Below are 24,738 nucleotides of genomic sequence, written 5' to 3'. Positions count from 1 at the left end.
TGGATACCTCAGGAATTAGAAGGGGGCCCAGGTCTACAGCCTACCATCCCACAAACATATACTGTAACAATATCCACTGGAAACATTATTTTCCTCTAGCTGGAGGTCAGCAATTGCTAAATTCATCTCCTAGTAAAGGGCTCTGCCCTGAAAACAAACAGTTTCTACATTTATTTGCTTTAGTGCTGAATTTCCAAGTTAAAATCACCGCATAATTGTTTTTCTTTTGAAGGCTGTGAGATTCATAAAATGGATTTAAACACATTTAGCCCTCATTGCTATTCTTGGCCTAATATTTGGTTAAGAGAGCAACTCCATATTACATGTACATACCACATTTGCTTAGCTTCAGAGATGGTTTATTGAAGACAATATGGAATATATATTATTTAATAAGGAAAGAGAGATAAAGAGCACAAGGAGTTACCCACATATCACTGCGGATGGTGCCAGAGGCAGCTGCACTGTGAAGGTATCCTGGCTTCCGGGCATGAATCTGCGCAAGGAAAGCCTTTTCAGAAGTTGGCGATGGAACAAGGTCATCAAAATGAGTCCGACCAAACTCAGAATCCACATTACTCTCTGTCTCACTTCCAACTTCTGTGGGAAGAAAGGCACCAATGGTACTATGGTTACATGAACTCTAGGAAGTTTCTCTCATGTTTCTAGCACAGACCGACTTTACACCACCATCCTAAATGGCTATAAACACACCAGTTGCATACAGTTAGTTTGCTTACTTTACACATGTAGTGCTGATACTCATGCACAGAGATTATTTATTGTGTAGCAGGTGTGATTATTTAGTGCACCTTGATATCCCTTAACTACACAGGGATTAGGCCAATCCCCATGCTGATTCCCTTTAACCAATGAAGGGGTCAGCATGGGTACCACAGTGCCACAGCTCTAACAATGGGTTGCTGCCAAACCTTCTTATGCAAAACACTGCAGAGTTTGGACTCTCTTTTGTTACCCATATAGCGTTAAACTATGCAACTCTGCTTCAAGAGTAAAAAATTGATTTTGTGTGTGAGTGAGTGGGAGAGAGAAAGAAACTCTTAGCGTTGCACTCTAGTTACCTTGGATGGGGGCGACTGTCTTCAACAGAATTTGCCACACCTTTCTCCTTACATATTAAAAACATCTTCTACATAACATACTGTACATCTCTTTTTGTAGTCTATAAACATTATGGTTTTTTAAAAAGAGTGTTGAATGGTTAAATATTAATTCTGCTTTTAAATAATCAGACCTGAGTTCAGTTCTTTCACCAGAGAAGACATAGTGTTGGTGATTGAATCTGCTGCTACCAGCAAGTCATTCCTTAAATTTCTTCTTGAACCTGGGAAGACAAGCAAAGCTTTATGTTCAGAGGTCTCCTTACCCCCTGTAAGCTTAACAACCTAGTGAGTGTAATTAAACTGCAGTGCAGTAAATGAAAAACACATTTTAGATCTATATTCATGTAGCTTTTATGTGGACGTGGTTTCCCCTTTTCTACACCACACAGCAACCACTGCTCAGTGTTTCATCTAATGCTGGTGCCACCAATCTAGAATAAAATATAGACCAGGATCCAAAGGAATGGGATATCCAGTCTGCTTTCCATGTCACAATCAACTTCTGGAAACTCAGAGGACATTCCAAAGCAAGGTTTGCTATGGTGTTGTGATCAGCCAACAAAAACAAAACCTCAGAGAGTTCATGGTACCTGCCCAAGCCCTCAAAAACCCAGCTTCACTAAACTCATGTTGGCCTCTGGTCTTAAACTGGTAGAACCTAGGTAGGGGATGTCTGGCCCCACAAATATTGTTGAGCTCAAGCTGCCATCATCTCTTGCCAGCATGGCCAACCGTCAGGGATAATGCAGTCCCAACATCATCTGAAGGGACACAGGTTCCCCATCCCTTCCGATATAACTTTCTAATGAGCTAGTTCCATACTGAACACTACAAAAATAGACAACAAAGACAAACAAATAAAAAACCAACCCCATTTTCCACTGAGTTAAAAACAGCAACCTGGCTTTTAATCCTTCCCATGCTTATTCTTTATTTTCTATAGATCTTCATTGCTTAAGAACCAAATACAAAATTCATATAGTTTGCATTTTCTAACACAGTTTCCCAGTTTCTTACCCGCTTCCTCCTCCACTGCAAACTTATACTTTCAGCAACTGTTTACTGCTCCAGCCCACATGCACTATCCACAAAGACTGAGGAGGGGGATCTTCTTCAGCCCAAAGCCTACATTCCCCTGTGGGCAATCTTCCAAAGACTGCATGCTGGACTGGTGATCAGGGCCAGAAGCAAAAAGCAGGCTGAGCAGTGGAGGGACTTTTAACCCTTTCTTACAGCCTTTCATTGAGGTTATATTCCAGTGGAGGCTATGTTCCAGCCACACAATTCAGAATTATCCATACATACCCCCTCACGTCTTCCCACCTTCTATCCAGGCAAGCAAGAGGCATTAGAACCCAAGGACAATACACATTCAGACAAGAGCACAGAGCACAGTCTATGAGAGATGCAGCCTGGGGAGGGTGTGTGGCCTGCAGAGAGTCCTGAGGTCCAAATACACAGCCCTGGAGGACTGCATTTGGTCCCTGGGCTCTATATTTCGTCCTCGCCTCTGCACTAAAGCAATACAGGGGAACTGGTGCTCCTAACTAAAGAATCACTTTTGTTATAGGGACTTGGAGGCCAATGAAGAGGACTCGGAGGAGTCTAGCAGCTGGCATGAGAAATTATCATGCAACAATGTGGCACATTATGAAGAAGTATAATTGCTATGGCCAGAGAATACAATGCATCTTTATGTACACTTGATTAATAGAGGATGTTGTGTCTGTTGCACATAATCTGGCTTGTTTAGTTAGTTAGGCCAAATCTTTTCCTCATGCTTTTCATTATGGTGAAACAATACTAACTTTTTACAATTGTTTTATGCCATTAGGAATCCTCTCACTGATACCACTTGTTTTAAACACAAGCTTTTAATTAGCTTAAATTGGGGTGCCTTCCAGATGTTGTTGGAGTACAGCTCTCATCAACCCCAACCATTGGCTATGCTTCCGGGGCTGATCTGGACGCATCAGTTGGCTATGCCCACCTTAAATGATAAAAAAACTCATTTGTAGATGACATGGCATATGTGCGATAAGGGAAGAAGTCATTGAGTTGGAGGGCATTTTCCTCACCTGACTATTCCTAAGCACAACCACTTTGTACCAAAGGATGCTCTGCACAACTTACCTTGCGCAAAGGCTTCCTGCACATCTCCTCCCACGCCTGTCAGAGAGTCCTGAGGTGTGTGGGCTGGAGTCGAGCAGGCAGACGCAGATCTGATGGGCATAGGAATAGGCCGGCTGATAGTGTGGCTGGGAGAAGAGCGTGGGGAGCCTGCCCCTTGGGTCTGGAATAAAAAGGTTTGCTAAGTGGGTTAAGCACGACTTACAGCAGAGAGCGCCCCAGCGCTGCCATCACCAATTATATTCCTACTGTGCAAACAGTCAGAAAATGCCATGTCATGCTGAATACTGGGATCATCCTGATGGAAAGCGAGCACATCAGTCTCTTTGTTAGTTAATGGGGTCAGGCGTGCATACTAGTAAAACAGCATAAATGCAAAAATGTAGTGAAGTAAGACGGGAGAAATGGCCAAAAGGATCTGATAAGTTCCAGGGTTCAAATGGACATTAAAAAAACCCCATATATGGAACTTCCACCCCCATGGAAAATATAACAATGTTATATTTTATATTTTACATTTTACATGTTAACAATGTGCATAGTAATACAATACAGTCTTCTATTTTGCATTATTATTATTATTATTATTATTATTATTATTATTATTATTATTACTGTTACTGTTATATTCTGCTTAATGCCAAAATAGGCTTCTATGTGTTTTACAAAGTACATAAGAAAAGTTACACAGATGCAGAGGTCTTTGCATTAAGAAGACTGGAAGTCCTGGATAGAATTGTTAACTTTTCATACAGAAAAGAACTGTGTTCAAAAATTAGACGTAGGAACTCCCTTCTAAAACAAATACTAGAAGTGTGGGGTCCTGAAATGGACCCAGTACTCCATGCCATCCTCATGCCCAGTGCTTCTCTGCCCTGGCTGTCTTTCAATGGCTTCTGCTTATGGTGGTGCAAGGTGGGGAAGGAAATCGCCAAGCGTGATGATGTCAGGTCACACTTTCTGCTTTAATTAAAGCTTGTTAGGAGATGATGCAAGTTATCATTGGCTGTATGTTTAAGGCAATGCACAGTTTGGCCCTAAAACACAGCACAAATAGCTATTGTTAGGAAACAAAACCAAATAGCAAACCCTAGCATGAGTGCATGCAAGCCTTTTATGTGAGCCTAAGGAGGGTATCTTAATCCTGGACAAAGTGTTTTAACATCAGTCATAAGACATGTAGTTGGTCAGTGAAAGTGAGCAGAACACGTCATAGAATACACAAAGATCTTATACTCATCGATTCTCTACCAGCTAATCCTGTTTTTCTCATCCCACGTAGGGAGCAGCAGCAGGTGGTTTACTGAGCCCCACCTGGTTGCCATACAGAGTTGATGAGCAGCATTCAGCTTGGTGGGTTACAGGTTTTGCAGACCTGCTTTAGAGTTACAAACTCTATGCAAGGAATGGGAATGGACTGCAGAGATAGGAGTCTATACATGGAACTAATGAGCGGTATTCAACTAAGTTTTTCTCAGGGTAGACCCATTGAAGTTTAACATGTCTAGGTTAGGGCCTTTCATTTCAATGGGTCTACTTTGAGCAAAACCTAATTGACTTTGTTTACTTTTTAGAAGTAGAGTACAGTTGCTAATAGGCTCATAGTGGTAACTGGACAGTGAAAGAGGTGTGGTCCATTCTTCCAAGTTCTTTCCACAGCAACACCCCATTTTCAAGTCACCGTTTTGCTCCTGATGTGGCAAAAATGTTTGGGAATCCTGGGAATTTGTAGGGAAACTGTCGCTGGGCTGAAGTGACATCTAAACTACTTCTGCCAGGCCTGGGGGCGCTCCAAGCTCAGCTCACTTACTGTTTGAGGGCTGCCAACTCCTGAGAAGAACAGTTCTGGTGTTTGGGTGGGTGGCGCCCTCAGGGCCAGGGAGAGGGGCTCAAATATTTTAGAGGGTAGAGTCCAGTGGACTCTGATATACTGGGGTAGAGCCTAGTGCAAAAAACGTCACACCAGGTGAGGTAGTGGTGTGTTTGTAGGACGAAAGGCTTTGTCCCTTGATTCTTGGCCTTGAAACTGGGAGACCTAGGCAGATAATTGTTTTCCTTTCAGTTGCTTAGAAGAAGGGCTGAATGGGGGTCGATTGGGAGCTTGCAGAGTCGTGACAGAGAGTGGATTGTTTCAATTCTGCCCTACCAAAATTCTGAACAGGATCATGGAAGCAGGAATGGTTTCCTCAGTCCACTCTAATTCAGTAAGGCAAAGGTAAAACACAACACAACACAACAAACCTCACTGTATAGAAGACCTTCAAATGCAACTGGGGCATTCAGCTGCATTTTTGCACTAGCACAAGGCAGGAGGGAACATCCTCAACCCACACCAGAAACTTCTCTTTATTTCTGGATTGTGTCTTGATCCTGCTGTAAGTTCTGTGTCCACTCTGGAATTACTATCCCGATTACTGGAAGCCATGGTTCCAATGTGGATTTCTGTATGGAGATAGCTGCATTCTATCCCTTAACTGCCAACCCCACAGTTTACACTATTCATAGTGGCTAGAATCTTGATGCCCAGATAAACACTAGTAGAGCTTGGAGAAAAGTATGGGAGCTGCTTTGGGTTCTTAGTTCTGGAAGTATCTATTTGGCATTTCTAGGTTTTTTTAAAAATTTATTTTAGTCAAGCTCACACTGCTGTTATGTCTGCAAACAGACAAATCCGTTTCCTGTTACAGCAGCTATAATTTAGACAATGACAATTTTAATGAGGAATGTCATCTGTATCTTCTCACTGAGTGCACTGATAAGAAACTAGTAGTAAGATACTTAAGTTTTATCTACAATCACCCTCCCCTCAGTTTGGTAAAACTTAAAACAAATCTCTTCTGTTAGTCTTTGGTATGTAGCTCCCTCTGCTGGAAGCTAGAGTGGCTCACAGGTTAGAATCACCAGGGTAGAAATCTATACAAAATAAAAGAGCTACATTTCTGAACAGAAAAATTAGGAACATGGAAAACAGAAATGCTTAGTACACTAAGCAGAAAATATATATGATAGATCTGTATATCTTTGCCCTTTATAACAATATGCACTTATGCTGAGCTGAAACAGAGTGGGTCCCCCCCTTTACAAATCTTTTCACCCCTCATGAAAAGCTCCCACTTTGCTGGCTAAACACCCTTTTGTGAAAAAGTATTCACAAATGGATGGGGTTTGGGGAAAGTGAGGAGGAGGACAGACAGAAGGTAGATGCTCCTTTGTTCCTCCTAGTTAAATGTTCTCGACTGGTAGTGGTACAATATGGGTGGAGATGTGCAGCCTGTGAAAGTAACACAGTGTTGATAGAGAAAACTGGTATTCAGATGCACATCCAAATGGGGATGTTGTCCTTTTTCACTGCACTGCTGTCACTAGTAGTCAGATGCAAAAATGTGTGGCGAAAGTTTTGCCATGCAGTGTAGTCAACTTGGATATTCCACAGCCCACCCCCCAGAAAGGTAGGACATGAATATTTTAAAATGAAACCACAGCCCTCAGTGTTGTCTGTTAGACAAATGTGATTTTTATGCTCTGGTGCCATCAGTAGCTCTATGTGATCACTGATTGGCAGGGATCTTGCACTGAAGGAGAAAGAAACCATTGAAGTTGCAAAGAAGCAGTAACATTTTGGGGCCATGATCAGGTATAACCTTCCCAACACCATAAAAATGTGGAGTGGGGAGATCAGGATGCTTTTCACACTCCTCAAAACCTACTTTTCACATTGAAAATATCTGAGTGAAAATTCAGCATAAAACTGCAGTCTGAATGATTGTTTACTTAAATGAGTTCAGTGAGTTGGGTTCAATAAAAAAGTGGGCTCAAATCTTACATTATGAAAAGTAACAATAGTACTTTTAATGCAGATACAATGGTACCTCGGGTTACAGATGATTCTGGTTACAGACTCTGCTAACCCAGAAATAGTACCTCGGGTTAAGAACTTTGCTTCAGGATGAGAACAGAAATTGTGTGGTGGTGGTGTGGCGGCAGCAGGAGGCCCCATTAGCTAAAGTGGTGCCTCAGTACGGCATGTAATGCCTTAAGAGAGAACATTATGAAAATGATTTATAGGTGGTATATGACCCCAGTCAAGCTTGCAAAAATCTATCATACGCCCAATAATAAATGCTGGAAATGTAAGGAAACTGAAGGTACTTTCTACCACCTTTGGTGGACGTGCCCAAGGATCAAGGTCTGGGAAATGATCTATAATGAAATTAAGAAGGTCCTTAAGTGTACCTTTCATAAGAAACCAGAGGCCTTTCTCCTGGGCATGGTGGGCCAATTGGTGTCAAGGAAAGATAGGACGTTCTTTATGTATGCTACAACAGCAGCAAGAGTTCTTTTAGCAAAGTATTGGAAGACACAAGAACTACCCATGCTGGAAGAGTGGCAGACGAAGGTGATAGACTATATGGGACTGGCTGAGATGACTGGCAGAATCCGTGACCAAGGAAAAGAGACAGTGGAAGAAGATTGGAAGAAATTTAAAGTTTATCTTAAGAACTGTTGTAAAATTAATGAGTGCTAAAATGTCATGGGTAATGTAAAACAGAATTGCAGTGACAAATAATTGGGTAAGAGAAAAAGGATTAAAGAAAGTGAATTATAAGTAATTGAAATTAGGGGTTGCTGGAAAAGTTTAAAACAGGGATGCAGAAAAGGGAGGTATGGGGAAGTCGTTGAAATAAGGTTTAAGAAAAAGAGGTTATGAAATTATACGTGTTTATATGTTTGTTTGTTTATGTATTGTCTTGTATTGTGTTTTAATATATGTTGGAAAATTAATAAAAATTTATTTTTTAAAAAAAATAATAAAGTGGTGCCTCAGGTTAAGAAAAGTTTCAGGTTAAGAACGGACCTCCGGAACGAATTAAGTTCTTAACCCGAGGTACCACTGTATACCAATAGATCAGCAATGGCCCAATACTACCAGTTTTCTCCTAATCTGTGTGCACATAGTTCTAGCTACTGCACATTGATTTCGTAGCTGAACCAAGAAACAAAACTCTGCTTTAGTATAGTGAGAAATCCCTCAACACTTCCTGAGCCAGTGAGAATGCTACACTTTAGTCACTTAAGCAACATTATTCCTTTGGCTTCAGTGTAATTTAATGCATTTGGAAAGATAATTACAAACGCAACCTTAGTGCATTTTTCAGTACAAATAGGTTATGGAATTATTTTTCAAATATTCTCAAAGCTGTTACTTGGGTTGGGGGATGGACTTAGCATTTCATCAATCTGAAGTACCTCTACATTTTCAACTTCAAGGAGTTTGCTCACGTTCACACAATTCAATAGTTTGTGTTGGACAGCATTGAAGAGTTATTGCTCTTCATGCCAAAGATACCATTATATCAGTAGTGAGCCACAGAGATCTGTTTTGTTGTTGCTGACCTATCAAGAGAGCCATAACAGCTGACTGTTTAAAGTACCTTAACTTCTCAGATAAAAGGTTAAAGACGTGCTAGGTAGTGTTATTTATTGGTCCAGAGCATGTAAACGCATTTCAAGCAGATGTAGTAAGCGCACATTTGGATCACAGGAGCACTTCTTAAGAGTTAGTGACATCTACAGAATAAATAACTTACTCCCTGCTTCAATTCTTCTTCCTAAAGAAAGATTGGATCATTGCAAGTCAGATGAGTCTGAGCTTAAAGTGTGAGATAGGGGAGAGAGCTGCAGCTACAGAGCAGGATTGTCACCCCTTGGTCTTAGAACAGCATACTTCTGAACATCAATTTCCGGGGGGGGGGGCGGGCAATAATGAAGGAGAGCTGTTGCCTTTCTCTCCCATTTGAGAAGTTTTGGAGTGACCTGGCTAATCACTGCTAGAGTACCGTAGATGGTCAGATTCAGCAGGACTCTTACATTTTAAATGTTCTCACTGTACATACATAACAACAGGAGTGGCTATATAGCAACACAGCTCCAAGTTAAGTGGTGCACTCAAACCATTAAAGGGGCCAGCCTCAAATTTCCTAAAGCTTGTCATGTTGTTGGATGCAAATATATTATGTATATATTATGAGCCTCCTTCCTTGGATGTTTTTATGCAGAGGATGGATGCCCATCTGTCATGGATGTTTTAGCTGAGATTCCTGCATTGCAGGGGGTTGGACTAGATGACTCTTGGGTCCCTTCTATGATTCTGTACAGGATTGAGAAACAGCAAAGATGGCTTAATAGCTCTTTTGCTGTGCATCTCTGTACATCAATGAATATACTTTGATAATTATGGGTAGCTAACAGGAAAAGAATATAATTTTAGCTTCTGCAGGTATTAAGTTTAATGAGACTAGGCTAGTTTATGCCAGGACTGATCTTTTAAAATATGAACAAAATTCCAAACAAAGAAGTTGAGTCCTTGCCCGTCTGCCCCTTCCCCTCCCCAACTTAATTTCTGTTATCAAAGGGATGCATTTCTGCACATTAGTCCCTTTCCAAATCATTTAGGTTGAAGAGGTTAATAAACAGGGGGTGTATATAATGAAATATGACAACTAGCAACAACACTCCTTAGCCCCTCAATACTAAGTACAGTGGTACCTCGCAAGACGAAATTAATCCGTTCCGCGAGTCTCTTCGTCTTGCGGTTTTTTCGTTTTGCGAAGCACGGCTATTAGCGGCTTAGCGGCTATTAACGGCTTAAAGAAAAAGAAAACAAACTCGCAAGAACTCGCAAGACGTTTTGTCTTGCGAAGCAAGCCCATAGTGAAAATCGTCTAGCGAAGCGACGCAAAAACCGAAAGACCCTTTCGTCCTGCGCGTTTTTCGTTTTGCGAGGCATTCGTCTTGCGGGGCACCACTATACCTGGAGAAAAGGGCATTTAAAAGGGCATACTAAGTACCTGGAGAAAAGGTATTGCTGCTGTTTTTGTGGAAAGAATGGTCAAATTGTAGGTTGAAAAGATAACAGCAACAGCAACCTATTTGTATGGGCAATGGGAATGATTAACATCTGAAGTTAGTGGGAGGTATTTCCCAGAACAAACATCTATGGCAGGGATGGGAAATCTGGAGTCCCCTGAGCTGCTGTTAGAATCCATCAACCCCAATCAGCATGGCCAATGCTCAGGGAAGGGTGAAGTTATAGTCATACATCATCTGGAGGACTACAGGTTCCACATCCCTGGTCTAGGAGAGAAATCGTATAGGCTTGGGAATTAAAATAGTTTACCTTTAGCAGTTTCATGAGGCCTTCTAACTGAACCATGAGTTCTCTCCGGCTTTCCTGAAGAGCTGACATCCTCTGTTCAAGCTCATCCTTCCTCTGCCTAAGAAATAAGCATTTAAGATCAGGGCATGTAGCTAACCATTCCAAAGCTTCCCAGACAAATGAACACGCAGTGGAAAAGCCTGCATTTGTAATCCAAAACATGTGGTATAATGTTGCACCTGATTTCCTATGCAGGAAGTTTTTGCCCCAAGACTGACCATGAGCACAGTTCAAAACATGGAGCTTGGTTCCACTCTTGCAGCAGATGAGGTGCCATGGACAAGCCCTCCAGAATCTTTTCCTAGTTCACCACCATGCTACTCCAATGCACCAAATATATATTTATTTTATTATTTGTTTTTATCTGTCTCTTATTCCAAGAAGCTCAGGACAACACGCATAGAAAGTCCTTTCCTCACTTCTTATTTTGTCTCCACAACAATCCAGAAAATGGGTTAGGCTGAGAGGGGATAACTTGCTCAAGGAGACCCATTCAAGAGAGGATATGAAGCTGGCACTCCCTTAACCTAGTCTGATACTCAGTATTGATTCTCTAATGGATCAAATGTTTACGGGCTAAAAGTCTGCCCACACAAAAGGCTGACATCCTGGATTTTTGTCAGAATCTGCACTCCTTCCGCCATTGTGAATTCAAGTTGGTAAAGCCTATTTAACTGTCGGCTGGGTTTGGAACCAGAAGTTGCTTTTTCAGTATGTTTTACTCTAGCTCTTGGGATTCCTTTCCCTGGTAATTCAGCTATTCCAAAAGGTCTCCTGATCCAGGACAAACTGATGCCACACTGCTGAGTATGATCTTGCATCTATTTGCTGATTATGTGGCACAACACACATTGCCTCAAAGGTGCATTCACATACATGTTCATCCTCTGCTGACTACAGTATCAACAGATATAGTTTCAAACACTATACTTTTCAATGTAAGGAACATGTTCAGTGTCCTTTAAGGAGGTACTAACTTCTGGTTTCTTTTAAAGTTGAGTGTTAATTGGGGATAACATAGAGCTGCTGAAATAACATAACAAGCACAAATCATGATAAATGCTCAATAAAAAAGGATGTCTGGAAGAGTCCTTACAGACATTATCTTAACTTCCACTCTCAACTTCTTAGCCAACTAGAATGACAATTTAATAATTAAGTTTTCTTCCCCATCACCTGATTTCAGTTTACTGGGCCGACTTTTTGAGCTTTCTGGGATCTTTTGAACCCCCCCAGCAAGAACAGCCTTTAAGCAGAATGCAGATTAGTGTTCTAGTCAGTGCTTTTCTTCGAGAAAAAAAGGTGCTGGTACTGCATACCTTTGTGTACCCCCAGGAAAAAAGCACTGGTTGTAGTTCAAAACACCTGGAGGGCACTAGATTGGCAAAGCCTGGTGTTCAGGTTAGAGAGCCACAGTGATATTTTTATTAGAGAACCTGGGACTGTGAAATAACCAGTGCACTGCACAAAACACTTGGGGAACAACCACATAGTCGCTACTTATATTTTCATTATGTTGAGAAGCTTTCATTTGGCTATTTTGCAAATGTTGTGCAAGGAATTAAAATAAGCCCCTTTAACTGTTAATTAACTATTACCATTCTGACCTCACACAAGCTTGGACAGATACTGCTTCCTGTGACATTGCAAATTAAAATGGAGGACAGATTTCTGTTGACAAAGCTCTCTAAGGACATTCAGTGTCAATAAATTGAAAGAAAGTTATTATGTTTTTTTATCTGTGAAGCAAAATCAAAGAAATGCAAAAACAAGCACCACACACACTGGCTTACCCCTAGGATAGTGTACACAGGATTACAGCCTCAGAGAGTCAAGTAAAAATTCCAGCACTGCATAATTAAGGGACTTTTTTTTTTAAGTAAAACTATTTCACCTTATTAGCTAAAGCAGTTTTCTAAAACACATTTTAGGATGGATCTCCAAAAGGGAAACAGTTAAAGTTGAACATTGATCTTGATCACTTTCTAATAAGTTCTACTACACTCATGCTGCATGTTGCTGCCATTATTTTTTTCTAGTTAGAGGAAGAGTTATCTTTTGACAACTCCATTAGTAAAATCAATAATGGAAAACACAACCTCAAAACAGTATATGCTGCCTGGTAGTGTGCCCCACTGAACTCAATGTGGCTTATTTCTGAGTAGAGATGTGTAAGATTGTGTTGTTTTTTAAATAAAAAACCTCTGAAGTCATTGGCTGAATATAATATACTGTATATACTTACCTCAGGAGCCGAAGTTCTGCCAGGAGAGTAGGATTCTGCGCTGCCTTCTCTGGAGTGGGTTGAGACGCCTGCTCATGTTCAAGTCGCAGCCTGTGAATCTCTTGTAAGATTTCTCTTACAGAAGAAGAGAAGAAGAAGAGGTAAGCCGTCAGTAACGTTTCACCTGTTTATTGGGCATTCATCCTGGGTTGTGCCTGCACAAAAGCACATCAGGAGCAGCTGGTGACAGGGGAACTGCTTCACTAACTGGCAGGTGGGTTATTGTTGCTTACCTTGAGGGAGAGACTGCAGGGAGGTAAATATGGTGCAAAAGCACCAGCAGGAGCACCTAGTGTGTTTGCACTGTGCTGACTTCCCTGCTACCTAGCTCCTCCCTCTCTTGGTAAGCAAGTGTGTCTCACCTGCCTGGAAGATAGCACAGCACCTTCACTCTCAAGTGGTGCAACACTTCTGGATTTACCTAGTTGGACTCTGTTGAACATTCTTTCTGATTTGTCTGTGGGGTGGTTAAACGATGATGAGCATTTGTCCTGCATTCATTCCAATTTCTTACGGGGTGTTTATATGTGTCCTTATTAGTCAATTGTTCATCTCACACTTTTCAATGCATTTCCCCATCACTTAACAAACCACAAAGTGTCTGTTTCTTCTTTTTATGTATTTGTTGTGCTAGGGCAGAGGTTTTCAATTTTTTTGAGTCCATGCTTCCCTTGACCAACTACATTCTTTCTGTGGCACCCTTGTGGGGCTCAGGAGCCAAGTTATGTCACCGCTTGCCTGCAGAGCTGGCAGCCTCTCACCCGTTTTCAAGCACCCTCCCTTGTGGAGTGTTCCCTCAGCTTCCTCTCCTCTCACTGGGAGTCCTCCAGGCAGCCTCTGCTGCTGCCCCTGGTCTCTGAGATGCCTCCCCCCTCCCCATCCCAAAGAGAGGTACCTCTTCACACAGCCTCAAAATCTGCTCCATGGAAAAACTGAAAGCTCAGATGCTGCAACTAGGAGGTACTATTTAAGTACAGATTGTCTCATTCCTTATTAAATTAAATCCAAAATCCGGAAACAAACAGTAGCCCCAGTGTATTATACTGTATCTATAGGTTCCCTCATGATAGATTCACCACAGTTTTGGTCAACTCTGCCTTGATACTTGATACATTTTGTTTCTATCTGCAGACATACATTTAGCTTGGAGGTAGGTTATAACAGACTCTTACCTGTTCTTATTTTCAAGTTCTGCAATAAGCTGTCTTTGTTGCTTATTAGCATCAATAGAGAATGAGATATCTGGAGCACCTCTCTGTTGTGGTTGTGGTTGTGGTTGCTGTTGCAGTTGCTGGAAGACAGGTTGTTCATGTCAATAACAATGGCAAATAAAAGTATATTGTTTAAAGATAGACATGCCCATCTTTTGTCCTTTCTGTATTCATACACATATTAACCATATGACTGATATCGTACAGCAATGCTTGTGTAATATAGGGGCTAAAGGTGTTTATTCAACTTCAATTAATTTCAAAAATTTATACGCTGCCTGATTTTCAAAGAAACTCAAGGTGGTCCACACAATACAAAAATAAAACTGAAATTCCCATCATTCCCTTTTCCCCTGCAGCCTTCTGCACACCCACAAAATGTGCTCTGGAGGGTTGAGGAAAAGAAGAAGAAAGGGAAATCCAATTGTGTGACCAAAAGTCCACTGTGTGATATTGGGTGGAAGAACCAAATACATACATCTGAGACACTGCACTGAAAGTGACTAGCAATTAACTGATTTCTGGCCCACATAAATTATTTTGGACTTCATTCCATCCAGTCACACTTCTCTCATAACCACTTGGTTAATTGACAGTATCTGTTAAGAATTTCCTCAGAAGACCTTGCGATCAATCTCCCTCCCTGCTCCTCCTCATGACAGAAGCACTCCTTGGTTTACGACACCAGTAATCAAAAAGTCAGGATAATATTTGGCCATTGGCATTGTCCACATCATTGTAGCTGGTGCTCCAGTGGCAAAGCTATAGACAAGATGCACACTCTCGGCCTAGTATACCTGAAGGAGCGTCTCCACCCCCATCATTCTACCCGGACACTGAGTTCCAGTGCCGAGGGCCTTCTGGCTGTTCCTTCACTGTGAGAAGCCAAATTACAGGGAACCAGGCAGAAGGCCTTCTTGGTAGTGGCGCCCGCCCTGTGGAACGCCCTTCCACCAGATGTCAAAGAAAACAACAGCTACCAGACTTTTAGAAGACATCTGAAGGCAGCCCTGTTTTGAGAAGCTTTTAATATTTGATGTATTACGGTATTTTAATATTTTGTTGGAAGCTGCCCAGAGTGGCTGGGGAAGCCCAGCCAGATGGGCGGGGTATAAATAATAATACTACTACTAAATAATAATAATAATTATTAATCTGCTGTTCCCCTCCCATTTTGAAGACAACTGAGATGAGTAACAAGGGGAGGGGGAAGAAGCTCATTATTTGCTAACTATCAATAGAATACTAGCACAGCTGAAGCAGTCCTGGCTTTATTGAACAGGGTCAGTTGGGGAATGACAGCATCACAGAGGCCAGAGGCCACAGCACTTGAAACATACCCAACAAAATCTGACTAACTAATGCTCTGAATGTATTCACTGGCTGTATTTTAATCAGAATTGCACATAAGTAGCTATGGAGTCAAGTGATTTTACTGTCCCAAGAGTTTAGCAAATAAGTCATAATGAGCGTGATCTCACTTTCTTCTCCTAGATGGAGAAGGTCCTCTGCTGGGTGGCACAACACCTCTGAAAAACCTCTTGAAAAACCTCTGCTTGGTGGCACTACCCAATATTTTGTTCCACTGATGCAAGAAAACTCTCTCTACAGCCGTAGTGACTTTCCTTTAACTGTCATGTAATAATTTTCAGAGACAAGTCTCACAGTATGATGAGCATGATAAGTAGCCTTTACAGTGAGAAACTGTGCTGCACATGCAGCAATGATGGGGGAATAATGTCTGTCATTAACTGGAAATCATGGTCTATTTTAGGGATGACTGAGTTCTTCCAAAGTCCCCTTGGATTAGCTTGGAAATAACCTGAGCCCTCAAAACCTGGATCATTTCTCTGAGGCAATCCAAGGCCTGGAAATAGAAACCCCATTCTCAGCCTGTGATACTTGCAGGAATATGTTTTGGAGGATGAAAGGACAAAGTGAACAGTAGTGGTGATGGGGAACCCTACCTGCCGCTAAGGACCCTCTTGTCCTAAGGGTGATATGTGGCAGATGGGCCTTGGATTTTGCTTTTGCCCCTGCAGTATTGCCAAAGCAGCCTCCGAGATTCAGCATTTGCTGTGGTAGCAGCCAGAAATCATGTATGCTCACAGAGATGTCAGTATTTCCAATCTTCAACTTTAATGCGACAATCCTAACCCACCTCAGCTGGGAGCAGGCACCACTGAATTGAGTAGAACTTCCTTCTGAGTAGTCATGTGCCTTTAGAATGGTGACTGGGAGTGGCTGCCGAGACCACGTAACACCAGTCTTGAAAGACCTACATTGGCTCCCGGTACATTTACGAGCACAATTCAAAGTGTTGGTGCTGACCTTTAAAGCCCTAAGCAGCCTTGGTTCTGTATACCTGAAGGAGTGTCTCCACCCCCATCATTCAACCCGGACACTGAGGTCCAGCGCTGAAGGCCTTCTGGCGGTTCCCTCACTGCAAGAAGTGAAGTTATGGGAACCAGGCAGAGGGCCTTCTCGGTAGTGGCCCCCCCAGGAACGCCCTCCCATCAGATGTCAAAGAAATAAACAACTATCTGACGTTTAGAAGACATCTGAAGACAGCCCTGTTTAGGGAAGTTTTTAATGACTGATGTTTTAATGTATTTTTAATCTTTTGTTGGAAGCCACCCAGAGTGGCTGAGGAAACCCAGCCAGATGGGTGGGGTATATGGGGGTATAGCTCAGTGGTAGAGCATTTGACTGCTGATGGGTGGCGTATAAGAAATAAATTACTGTTGTTGTTGTTGTTGTTGTTGTTGTTGTTGTTGTTGTTGTTGTTGTTATTATTATAGATTGCAGTGACTTCTAGACTTGTGCCAATCAATCTTTCAGCATGGCTAGAGATAGTTCCTCCTATGTAAACAAGCCTATCTCAGGGGATAGTGGTAGCTTTCCTCAACCCTTTTTTTCCAGCAAGTTCAAACAAAACAAAACCACCTCCTCCTAATGAAAGCCACTTACTGATGAAGTAGTCTCGGCTGCCAGTCTTGCTGCATACCTTGCGATCAGTCTGTGCTCTTCATCTAGACGGTTTGGGCTGTCGAGCAAACTGTTGTGAGGGAAGGGCAAGGAAAAGCGGGAGAGACATTAATATATAGGTCAAGAGGAAAATATTCCGTAACCTATATAAAAAAAAGTTACATAATAGAGGTCAATAAAACTATGAATCGTGTGGAGAATGTGGACAGAGGAAAATTACTCTCTCTTGAAACTCTAGCACTCAAGATCACTTCGTGAAATTCCCTGGCAGTTGAATCAGGCCAGACAAAATGAAGTATTTAATATATTGCACAATTAGCTTATGGAATTCACGGCTAAAAGATGCTATGATATGTGCTGACAGAGGCAGCTTCGAAAGGGGATTTGACAAAGTTCATGGAGGAGAAGTCTATAAGTGGCTATAAACCATTCCAGCTAAATGCAGCTCCCAAGTTCAGGGAGAGTATACCTCTAAACACCATGGGAAATACTAGAGGAGGGCAAACAGTTGCTTTCCTGGCCAGTTTTTGGACTTTCCAAAAGCATCTGGCTGGCTACGCTAGGGAAATGGATGTTGGACCTGGAGCTGATCTGGCAGGGCTTTTCTTATGTTTCCAGCATGGCCTCTTTGCCATTTTGAATTTTAAAAAATCAAGTAAACTTATTTTCCTCCTTCAGGAAAGCTTATCTTTGAAGGTAAAATATGTTTCTTTAGAAGATGAAGTATCTTTAATATCTTCTTTCATGTTTGATGTTACGTGAACATGTTATAACTATCTCCCAAAGGGAGCTAAAGGCACATTTGCTTATTCTTTCAGGCTACTGCAATTCGAATATATTACTGTAACATTGAACATTGAAGAAAACATTAAATATATCGATTCCTAACAATGAGTGGTAACTTTACAGTACAATTCTATGCACATCTATTCAGAAGTAAGCCCCATTAAGTTCAATGGGACTTACTCCTAGGTAAGTGTAACCTTAGTTACAACCCCAGGATTTTAACCCTAGTTTATTAGATTTTAAGATTCCTCACACTGTCTTTACGGTAATGAAAGAGTACCTATAATTATGCTCTGGTGATACATAAATTAATAGATGAACTGTCAATAAATGGATTAAATTTAAATTAAACTGGTTGACAGTCCTTTTTTATTATAATTTATTAATGGTTATTGACTGCTCAGAAGTCAGTCCTACTGAGCTCAGTGATGCTTATGCCATGGTAAATGGGTATAGGATTGCAGCCTAAGACTCCATTTTTCTGCTCTGTTCCATGGGGCAAAGCCCCACTGAGCACTGTGGGACTGACTTCCTGCTAAACAGAATTGTGTTGCATAGCTTTCAGTTGAATTAGCAGTGCAAAGTCATGAATGTTTAGTCAGAGGCAAGTCCCACTCTAATGTGACCGACTCCCTGGTGTGTTTAGAATTGCAGCCTAAACTACTGATTAAATGAAGTAAAGCATGCTGGTTTTAATGTCAATAACAATTCTTTAACCAGGACTACTCCAATTAAAAATTAATACAGTTATGAGGCATATGGGCATGTATTTGTATGAGATTTTCCTTCATATGAAACTTTTTGATATATTTAAATGCTTCAGCTTTGTTGATAACGCAAGATTTCTCTTTGAATCTGGGATGAGGCAAAGTTCTGCAAATTTTATCTTCTACATTACAACACACTGTTTTCTAAATGCAAGGTAAGAGACCACTGGGAATTCTGTGTATGGTTTAGATTGTCTTGCTACAGACTCTCTCTCTCTCTCCTCCACCCCCATGAGAATGGATTCATCCTTCAGTAAAACCATCTGCTTAAATGGTGCATGTATAAAAACTGAAACTGAATAAAAAATGTGGAAGAAACAACACTTGAGGAAGAGTGAAGATAAGTGTTTCATTCAGGACAACTTATTAGAAGCAAAATTTTCAGTCACATAGTTTTTAATTAAGCACCGGCATATATGACAAGTTTAAGTTTAAAAAATCAATAGATTGTGTTCAAGAAAATAAGCATGGCAAGGCAGAGTAGATGAAGGGCCCACAATGACACTGTTGGAGATGCAACCCATGTCTGTGTCCTTTATACATACAGATACACTGTGACCACAGTGGCCTGGTTCACACACACACTGCTAAGCAAAATCATGGCACAGCACACACAAGCAAACATGGGGTTTCTGGGGAGAAGACAGTGGCCATGTTGATCCTCCTCTGGTTCTACTGCTGCTGCGCTGCTATAAGATAAGCCAAGGTTTGGCCTAGCAGTACATCCAGAGTTAGGCTTGTGACAAATCAAGAGCAGTAAGCCATAGAACAAACCTTGGGGAGATCAAGCCTAAGTTTGAATGTAACACTAAACCAAATCAAGGCTTAGCTCACAGCAGTGCAGCAGAACTGGAGGAGGAGTGATGTGGTTGTGATCTTTCTAGGAACCCACATATTTGCTTGTTCCCAATAAGCCATGGTTTGAATTGTGCGAACTGCGATAAGGGAAGGGTGGAGGAGGTGCAAGATTGTCCCCAAGAAAAGTATTCTACTTTTCCCCATTAAGAGTAGATAGCAGTTAGTCACAAATAAGGAAGAAAGGCTGAACCTGCACCACAGTTGCCACAGAGTCTGGTGCTGAAGGCAGGATCCTTCCTTCCAAATCATCCATGCATGCCTAATCGTGCCTATTGAATTGTGGGAGAAAGTAAAGGTTTCCAATACGAAATGTGCCTGAATGGGGGTGGGGGGGGGTGGAAGCTGATTGTTGTCGCAAAACTGCTTCCAAATATGCTGTGAAAGGCCAGGGGTATCCCAAATCCTTCTTGTAGTGAAAAAAGTCATTAGATAGGATGGAAAACTAGAACAATCCTATACATCCTCTCCTTTAGGCAAGTCAAGAGGTAACAATCCCATCACTTGTTTGCTGTCATGACAACAGAACATGTGAACGTACACTTGGACACTGTGGTTGGAAGTTTGTGGGAGAAAGTAATTCTATGTATTATTTTGATATATACTTGTATATGTGGGAAAGGGCAAGACAACACCACTAGCTATTTCTCAGTTGAAAGATTTTCTGAGACTACTAGAGTGTGCTAATTCACCCGAAGTCAACTCAGATGGCTCAAACAAATTAGTCATATCACACTTGCCTGGGAAAGGAAACAAAGACACCCACACTCCAGTAAACACAAGCCACTCTGATTTGAAGGAAAATTACTCCCCGTGCCCACATGCCAAAAATAAATGCAAGTTAAAAGTACATTTCATTTTTGAAATTTGCATGAGAAAAATGTTTATGGAACCAACATGCCTCAATCTTGGTTATTCAAATATCTTGATTGATTGAATTCATTTATGTCCCTCATGTCAGTGCAGCCCTCTGGGGACATTACTCCTATTTAACTGCAAGTATCCTTGGAGTTGTCAACTTTTCAACTGGCTGCTGTAAATACGTCTCTTAGCAGAAGGTTGATGCACCAAGATTAGCAAGTGATATTATTTCCATGCCATAAAAGTTTCAGAAATTCTGTGCATTAAACATACAACAGCAGGCTAGGGCAGCTAGCAATCCATTCAATATCACTGATGCCTCCCAGACCATTTGGATGAGGCTGTACAGTATGTAGAGTTCAGAACTAATGTTATTTTAGCATCTGTGAAGATATGCTGTTTTGCTTTATTTGAGGATTTTTTGTTTTTGTTTTTTAGTGTTAGTATTTCATTAGGATGATAATGGCTTTTGGAAATGGACCACATGCACTGTGGCAGTATCAGTCATTGCTGCTACATGTGATCATTTGCTACCACACTGAATAGCAATCAGACCTGTATTGGATAAAGCTGTGGCTTGCATTCAAATGGCAATGGAAGATTCCCAATTGTCTCTACTCTGCATGCTCCATTACTTGTTATGAAAAGTTGCCCTAAACCTTTATCTAAGTTTGTCTCTTTGCAATTTCAAATAAATTGCTTCTGGTCCTAGTATCAGTGGACATAGTGAACAGTGGTTTTGCTTCCTTAGACTGCAAGCGGCAGACCATTATTAGTTAGAGCTGGGAACTTTGTGGCCTGCTGTACAAAAACGTTATGGCCAGAATGCACTTACCAATTAAATGCATAACCACAGACATTAGCAGATGGACAGTATCAGGACTGATGCCAGTCTATAAAAATTATATAATGCTCAGGAATAACATATTGCCTGAGCTCTTAAATATTCAGAACTATGCACTTCTCCACTCCTTACCACAAAGCATTATGTAATACATGGTTAAGTCTGTTAGCTAATTTTGCCTGTTAATATAATGGGAATGACTGGTGCTCTTTTCAATCAAGTACGTTAATACTGAAATCTTTGAATGTCAATAATCATACGTTTTGCACTACACATTTCATTGTTTCTTTACCCATCCAAACCTTCAAAAGCATTCAATTTAAGGGTTTATCATGGCACACAGTTTCTTCTGCGCACTGAGCATGTGGACTCAAACTACATCAGCTCCATCTAGCAAGTGTATACAAAAAGGAATGGGCCTCAATTTGACTGATTAAAAAAAATTGACAAGTAAATGGCTATAGCTAGCAAGAAGCATAGACAGAGAAGGGCGGCTTATTATACCAGAACACTCTGTTCAGAAAATAGCCATCAGTTATCTAACCATGCAAAAGGATATATTCACATGTCACAACACAGGGAGCTTTTCAGTCTTACATGGAAAAAGACGTCCTTTTAAATACTGCTGTGTTTTACAGAATCCAAAACCAAGTTTCAGTCATGATCCCATACCTTAAATACTTCATGAGCCTTCATTATTCTGTAGACACTATAGGGTGGACCACCACATGCTTTCAACCAACCTTTTATCAACTGCTTTTGAGATCAGTCTAACGTACAGCTCTACAGCGGCAACAGAGCAGGCAAATAAAAAGTCCTCTTATTCAACCATTGTATTTCTTCACTTGGAAAAATACTCCAAAGAATACTTGAATCTGTGCATTCTGTCCTACACACTCTAGCATGGACTAACTGATAGGGTGCTGGACCTGAGGGATTTGAGATGAAATTTCTGCTTAGCCATGAACCCCTTGGATGCTTGGATAAGTAACTGTCTTTATCTGAAACGACTGTTTTAGGTATAAACAGCATAAAGCCAGGAAAGCAATATGCACATTAAAAGCACAAAAGAAACAATTATTAGTAACAACCACTGCCAACAGTACAATCTGAAAAAACACCTAATTATGCTGATTACTGTATTTGGATTTAATGCTGCCTATTCATCAAGGCATTCAGATGTCACTTCCATATAAGAAAGTTGTAGATCAATATGTAATGATGAACATACACTTTATGTGAACTGAAGAGTGGTGGTCATGTGTGTCTTTTCAGTGAAATCATTTTGCCTTTGACAACTGGATGTGAGAATTTTCATACAGATTTCACACAAAAAGAAACTTCAGAATATTTCTTACATATGCAGCAGTTCTGTGGTGGCTCATGTAGATTGTCACCCAGTTGATCAGTTAGTAGGATAAATGGGTCAGAGTATGTATAATATTGATAAGCACACTAATGATTGCCTTTTAGAGACTAACACAAATCAATGTGCATGGTAGTGATTCTACTGTTTGTAATATTTAACACTGCTGAAATCCAATAGAATGAGGACCAGGCCAGTCAGTTTAGTTTCTGCGCAGTCCTTTGAGGAGTTGCATTCTGTAATGGCCTGGATTCGTCTCTAAAGTTCCCCACCAAGGTGCCCAGCCTGCACTAACCGTGAGGTGTTGTTCTGGAGCATGTTGACATACAACCCAATGAGAACATGTTCATCAGCCAGCCTGTCTGCAACATCGAGGCTATACTGTAACCTGAAACAGGGTTGGGGGGAAAAGGGTATAGTCCGGACAGACAAAGAGAAATAAACAGAGAAAGCAGGAGCAAGTAAGAGTGTGAAATGGGAATTTGTAAATGAGCAGTCAAATGTATTTTTTCTCTCTTCATAAAACAAGTGTTGAAATGGTTATCAATTCGATCCAATCAAGGTAGAACTTAGAGATATTAAGAAAGTGGGCCTGCAAGACAAGAATATCAGCACCTACAAAAACTAAAGCAGCAGAGATGCTCAAGGACCATGCAGGATCTGGCCTTGGATTAGTGCTACAATGAAGCATAACTTAGAATATAAGAAATTGCCAACCTTTAGCTCAAATACTAAGCACACTTATTTTAAAGGGGAATTCAGCTGACTTCAGTCAGGCAAGCCAATCTACACATGCAAAAAGAAACAAACCAACAACCACATGACACAGTTCTTAGAACGAACCATTTCAAATGATATGTAGAAGACTTCATGTCAGAATGCTTGCCCATGCAAAATGTTTTTTTGGACCCAGCAAACTAGTGGTTAGGTTAGAACACTCTCACACAATGTGCAAGGTTTTTGTGGCTGGGTATGTTTTGATGCAAGGGGGTCAAACAAACATGTGATTTCCGCCAGAGGCATAGCTTGGGGGGTGGGGGCGCACTGGGCACCAAACTGTGGGGGCGGCACTTACAGCGCAAGCCACATGTCTCTCCTGGGAGTAATGTGGTGGCTCGGGTGCCTGCAGGCTCCAAGCTGCCTGAAACAGCAACCTGAGGCTTGCATCTGCCCTACAGCTGAGGGGGAGGCGGCCTCCATGAAAGCTCTGCTCGCCCTGCCCTGTGGGCAGCTCATACCACCCCAGGCGCCCAAGCAGCTACAACACCCGATTTCCCCAATACAGAATGAAATGCTACAGTCCTACGAACTGTGCACTCCATTATCGGTTGATCTGTATAGATTGGCTCTTAGGACTGAAGTGCAAAATTTAACTAAGCATACACAAATCTACATCAAAATGTAGAATTACCTGTATTTTAAGATGTCATAGCAAGACCTCGTGTGCTACTATATTTCATATGCCTCTGTTTATTTGTGCTTAATCCAGCTGGCAGATAAATTATGAGGAAATTAAAATTCTGCCATTGATATGTTTTGTGGAATGCACAGTATAATCAGAGGAGAAGGCATTTGCTTTAGTTGTGTTAGTGCAAGCTACTGATGCACTTTTTAAAACTTACCCTTTGCCTTTCAAAAAAGCTGGAGCAGCCCTAGCCAGCAATTTGTTCTGCTCTACTTCATTATTCTTGTAAGGAGAGCTAGTTAATGAGACAGGACAACTAAGACAGTAAACCATGAAGGCTGAAATCCACTGAACTCTACAACATAGGTAAGTGATTTAAATAACAGATAATGCTAAAATTGCTCTAAAAATCTAAAACGGATTATCAGATTTGTACAAAACAGAATGGTGATTTTCTACAAGTCTACTTCTTTGATTTATAAACATTTTAGAGGAAGCTGATACATCATAAGCTTCTGCCAAAATGGTTTCTGAAACCCTATTTAAATTGCAATCCTACACATATCCACTTGAAAATAAAATCCACCAAGCTTATTGGAGCTTAGGAAGGTACATTTAGGTTTGCAGCCTTAACTTGTTAAGCTGCAAGCCACGTACTGTGTGGAGTGAGACTTTATGCTGCCAACTCTTTAGAAAGCATTTTCTAGGGTAGCATTTCAGCTAGGCGGGGTGGGGATGAAGTTAAGACACAGTTCTTCTCTTTGCCATTATAGAAGGATATTCTCCCCGTTATGGATGATCTCCAAGAAAATGTTCACATTGAACAAATATTTTTAAAATGACCTCTGATTTAAACATAGGAAAGTATTACGATCTTATATAGTGCTCTACCATGCTTATT

The 24,738-nt window shown here is 41.1% G+C and overlaps 1 protein-coding gene across 50 annotated transcripts in view; it reads right to left on the bottom strand.

The window, feature by feature from the left end:
* The window catches only part of DTNA (dystrobrevin alpha), a 179,431-nt gene that overhangs the window by 10,728 nt on the left and 143,965 nt on the right, over window positions 1–24,738 (bottom strand). For 9 of the 50 annotated variants that reach the window (XM_083622953.1, XM_083622912.1, XM_083622922.1 and 6 more), the window contains 8 exons: window positions 16,936–17,023; window positions 13,927–14,033; window positions 12,716–12,829; window positions 10,432–10,528; window positions 8,843–8,863; window positions 3,258–3,417; window positions 1,256–1,345; window positions 432–600 (listed from right to left, as the gene is read on the bottom strand). In XM_083622953.1, coding sequence (XP_083479079.1) covers window positions 432–600; window positions 1,256–1,345; window positions 3,258–3,417; window positions 8,843–8,863; window positions 10,432–10,528; window positions 12,716–12,829; window positions 13,927–14,033; window positions 16,936–17,023 — 846 coding nt within the window. Of the gene's footprint in view, window positions 1–431; window positions 601–1,255; window positions 1,346–3,257; window positions 3,418–8,842; window positions 8,864–10,431; window positions 10,529–12,715; window positions 12,830–13,926; window positions 14,046–16,935; window positions 17,024–22,727; window positions 22,821–24,054; window positions 24,133–24,738 lie in introns of all 50 variants that reach the window. The other 41 variants (XM_083622927.1, XM_083622910.1, XM_083622954.1 and 38 more) reach the window with 9 other exon arrangements.

Source organism: Podarcis filfolensis (genome assembly GCF_964270895.1).
Source record: "Podarcis filfolensis genome assembly, chromosome: 7".
Classification (NCBI taxonomy): Eukaryota; Metazoa; Chordata; class Lepidosauria; order Squamata; family Lacertidae; genus Podarcis; species Podarcis filfolensis.
The sequence above is the reverse complement of the archived record's forward strand: the minus strand, read 5'-3'. Positions and strand labels throughout refer to the sequence as shown.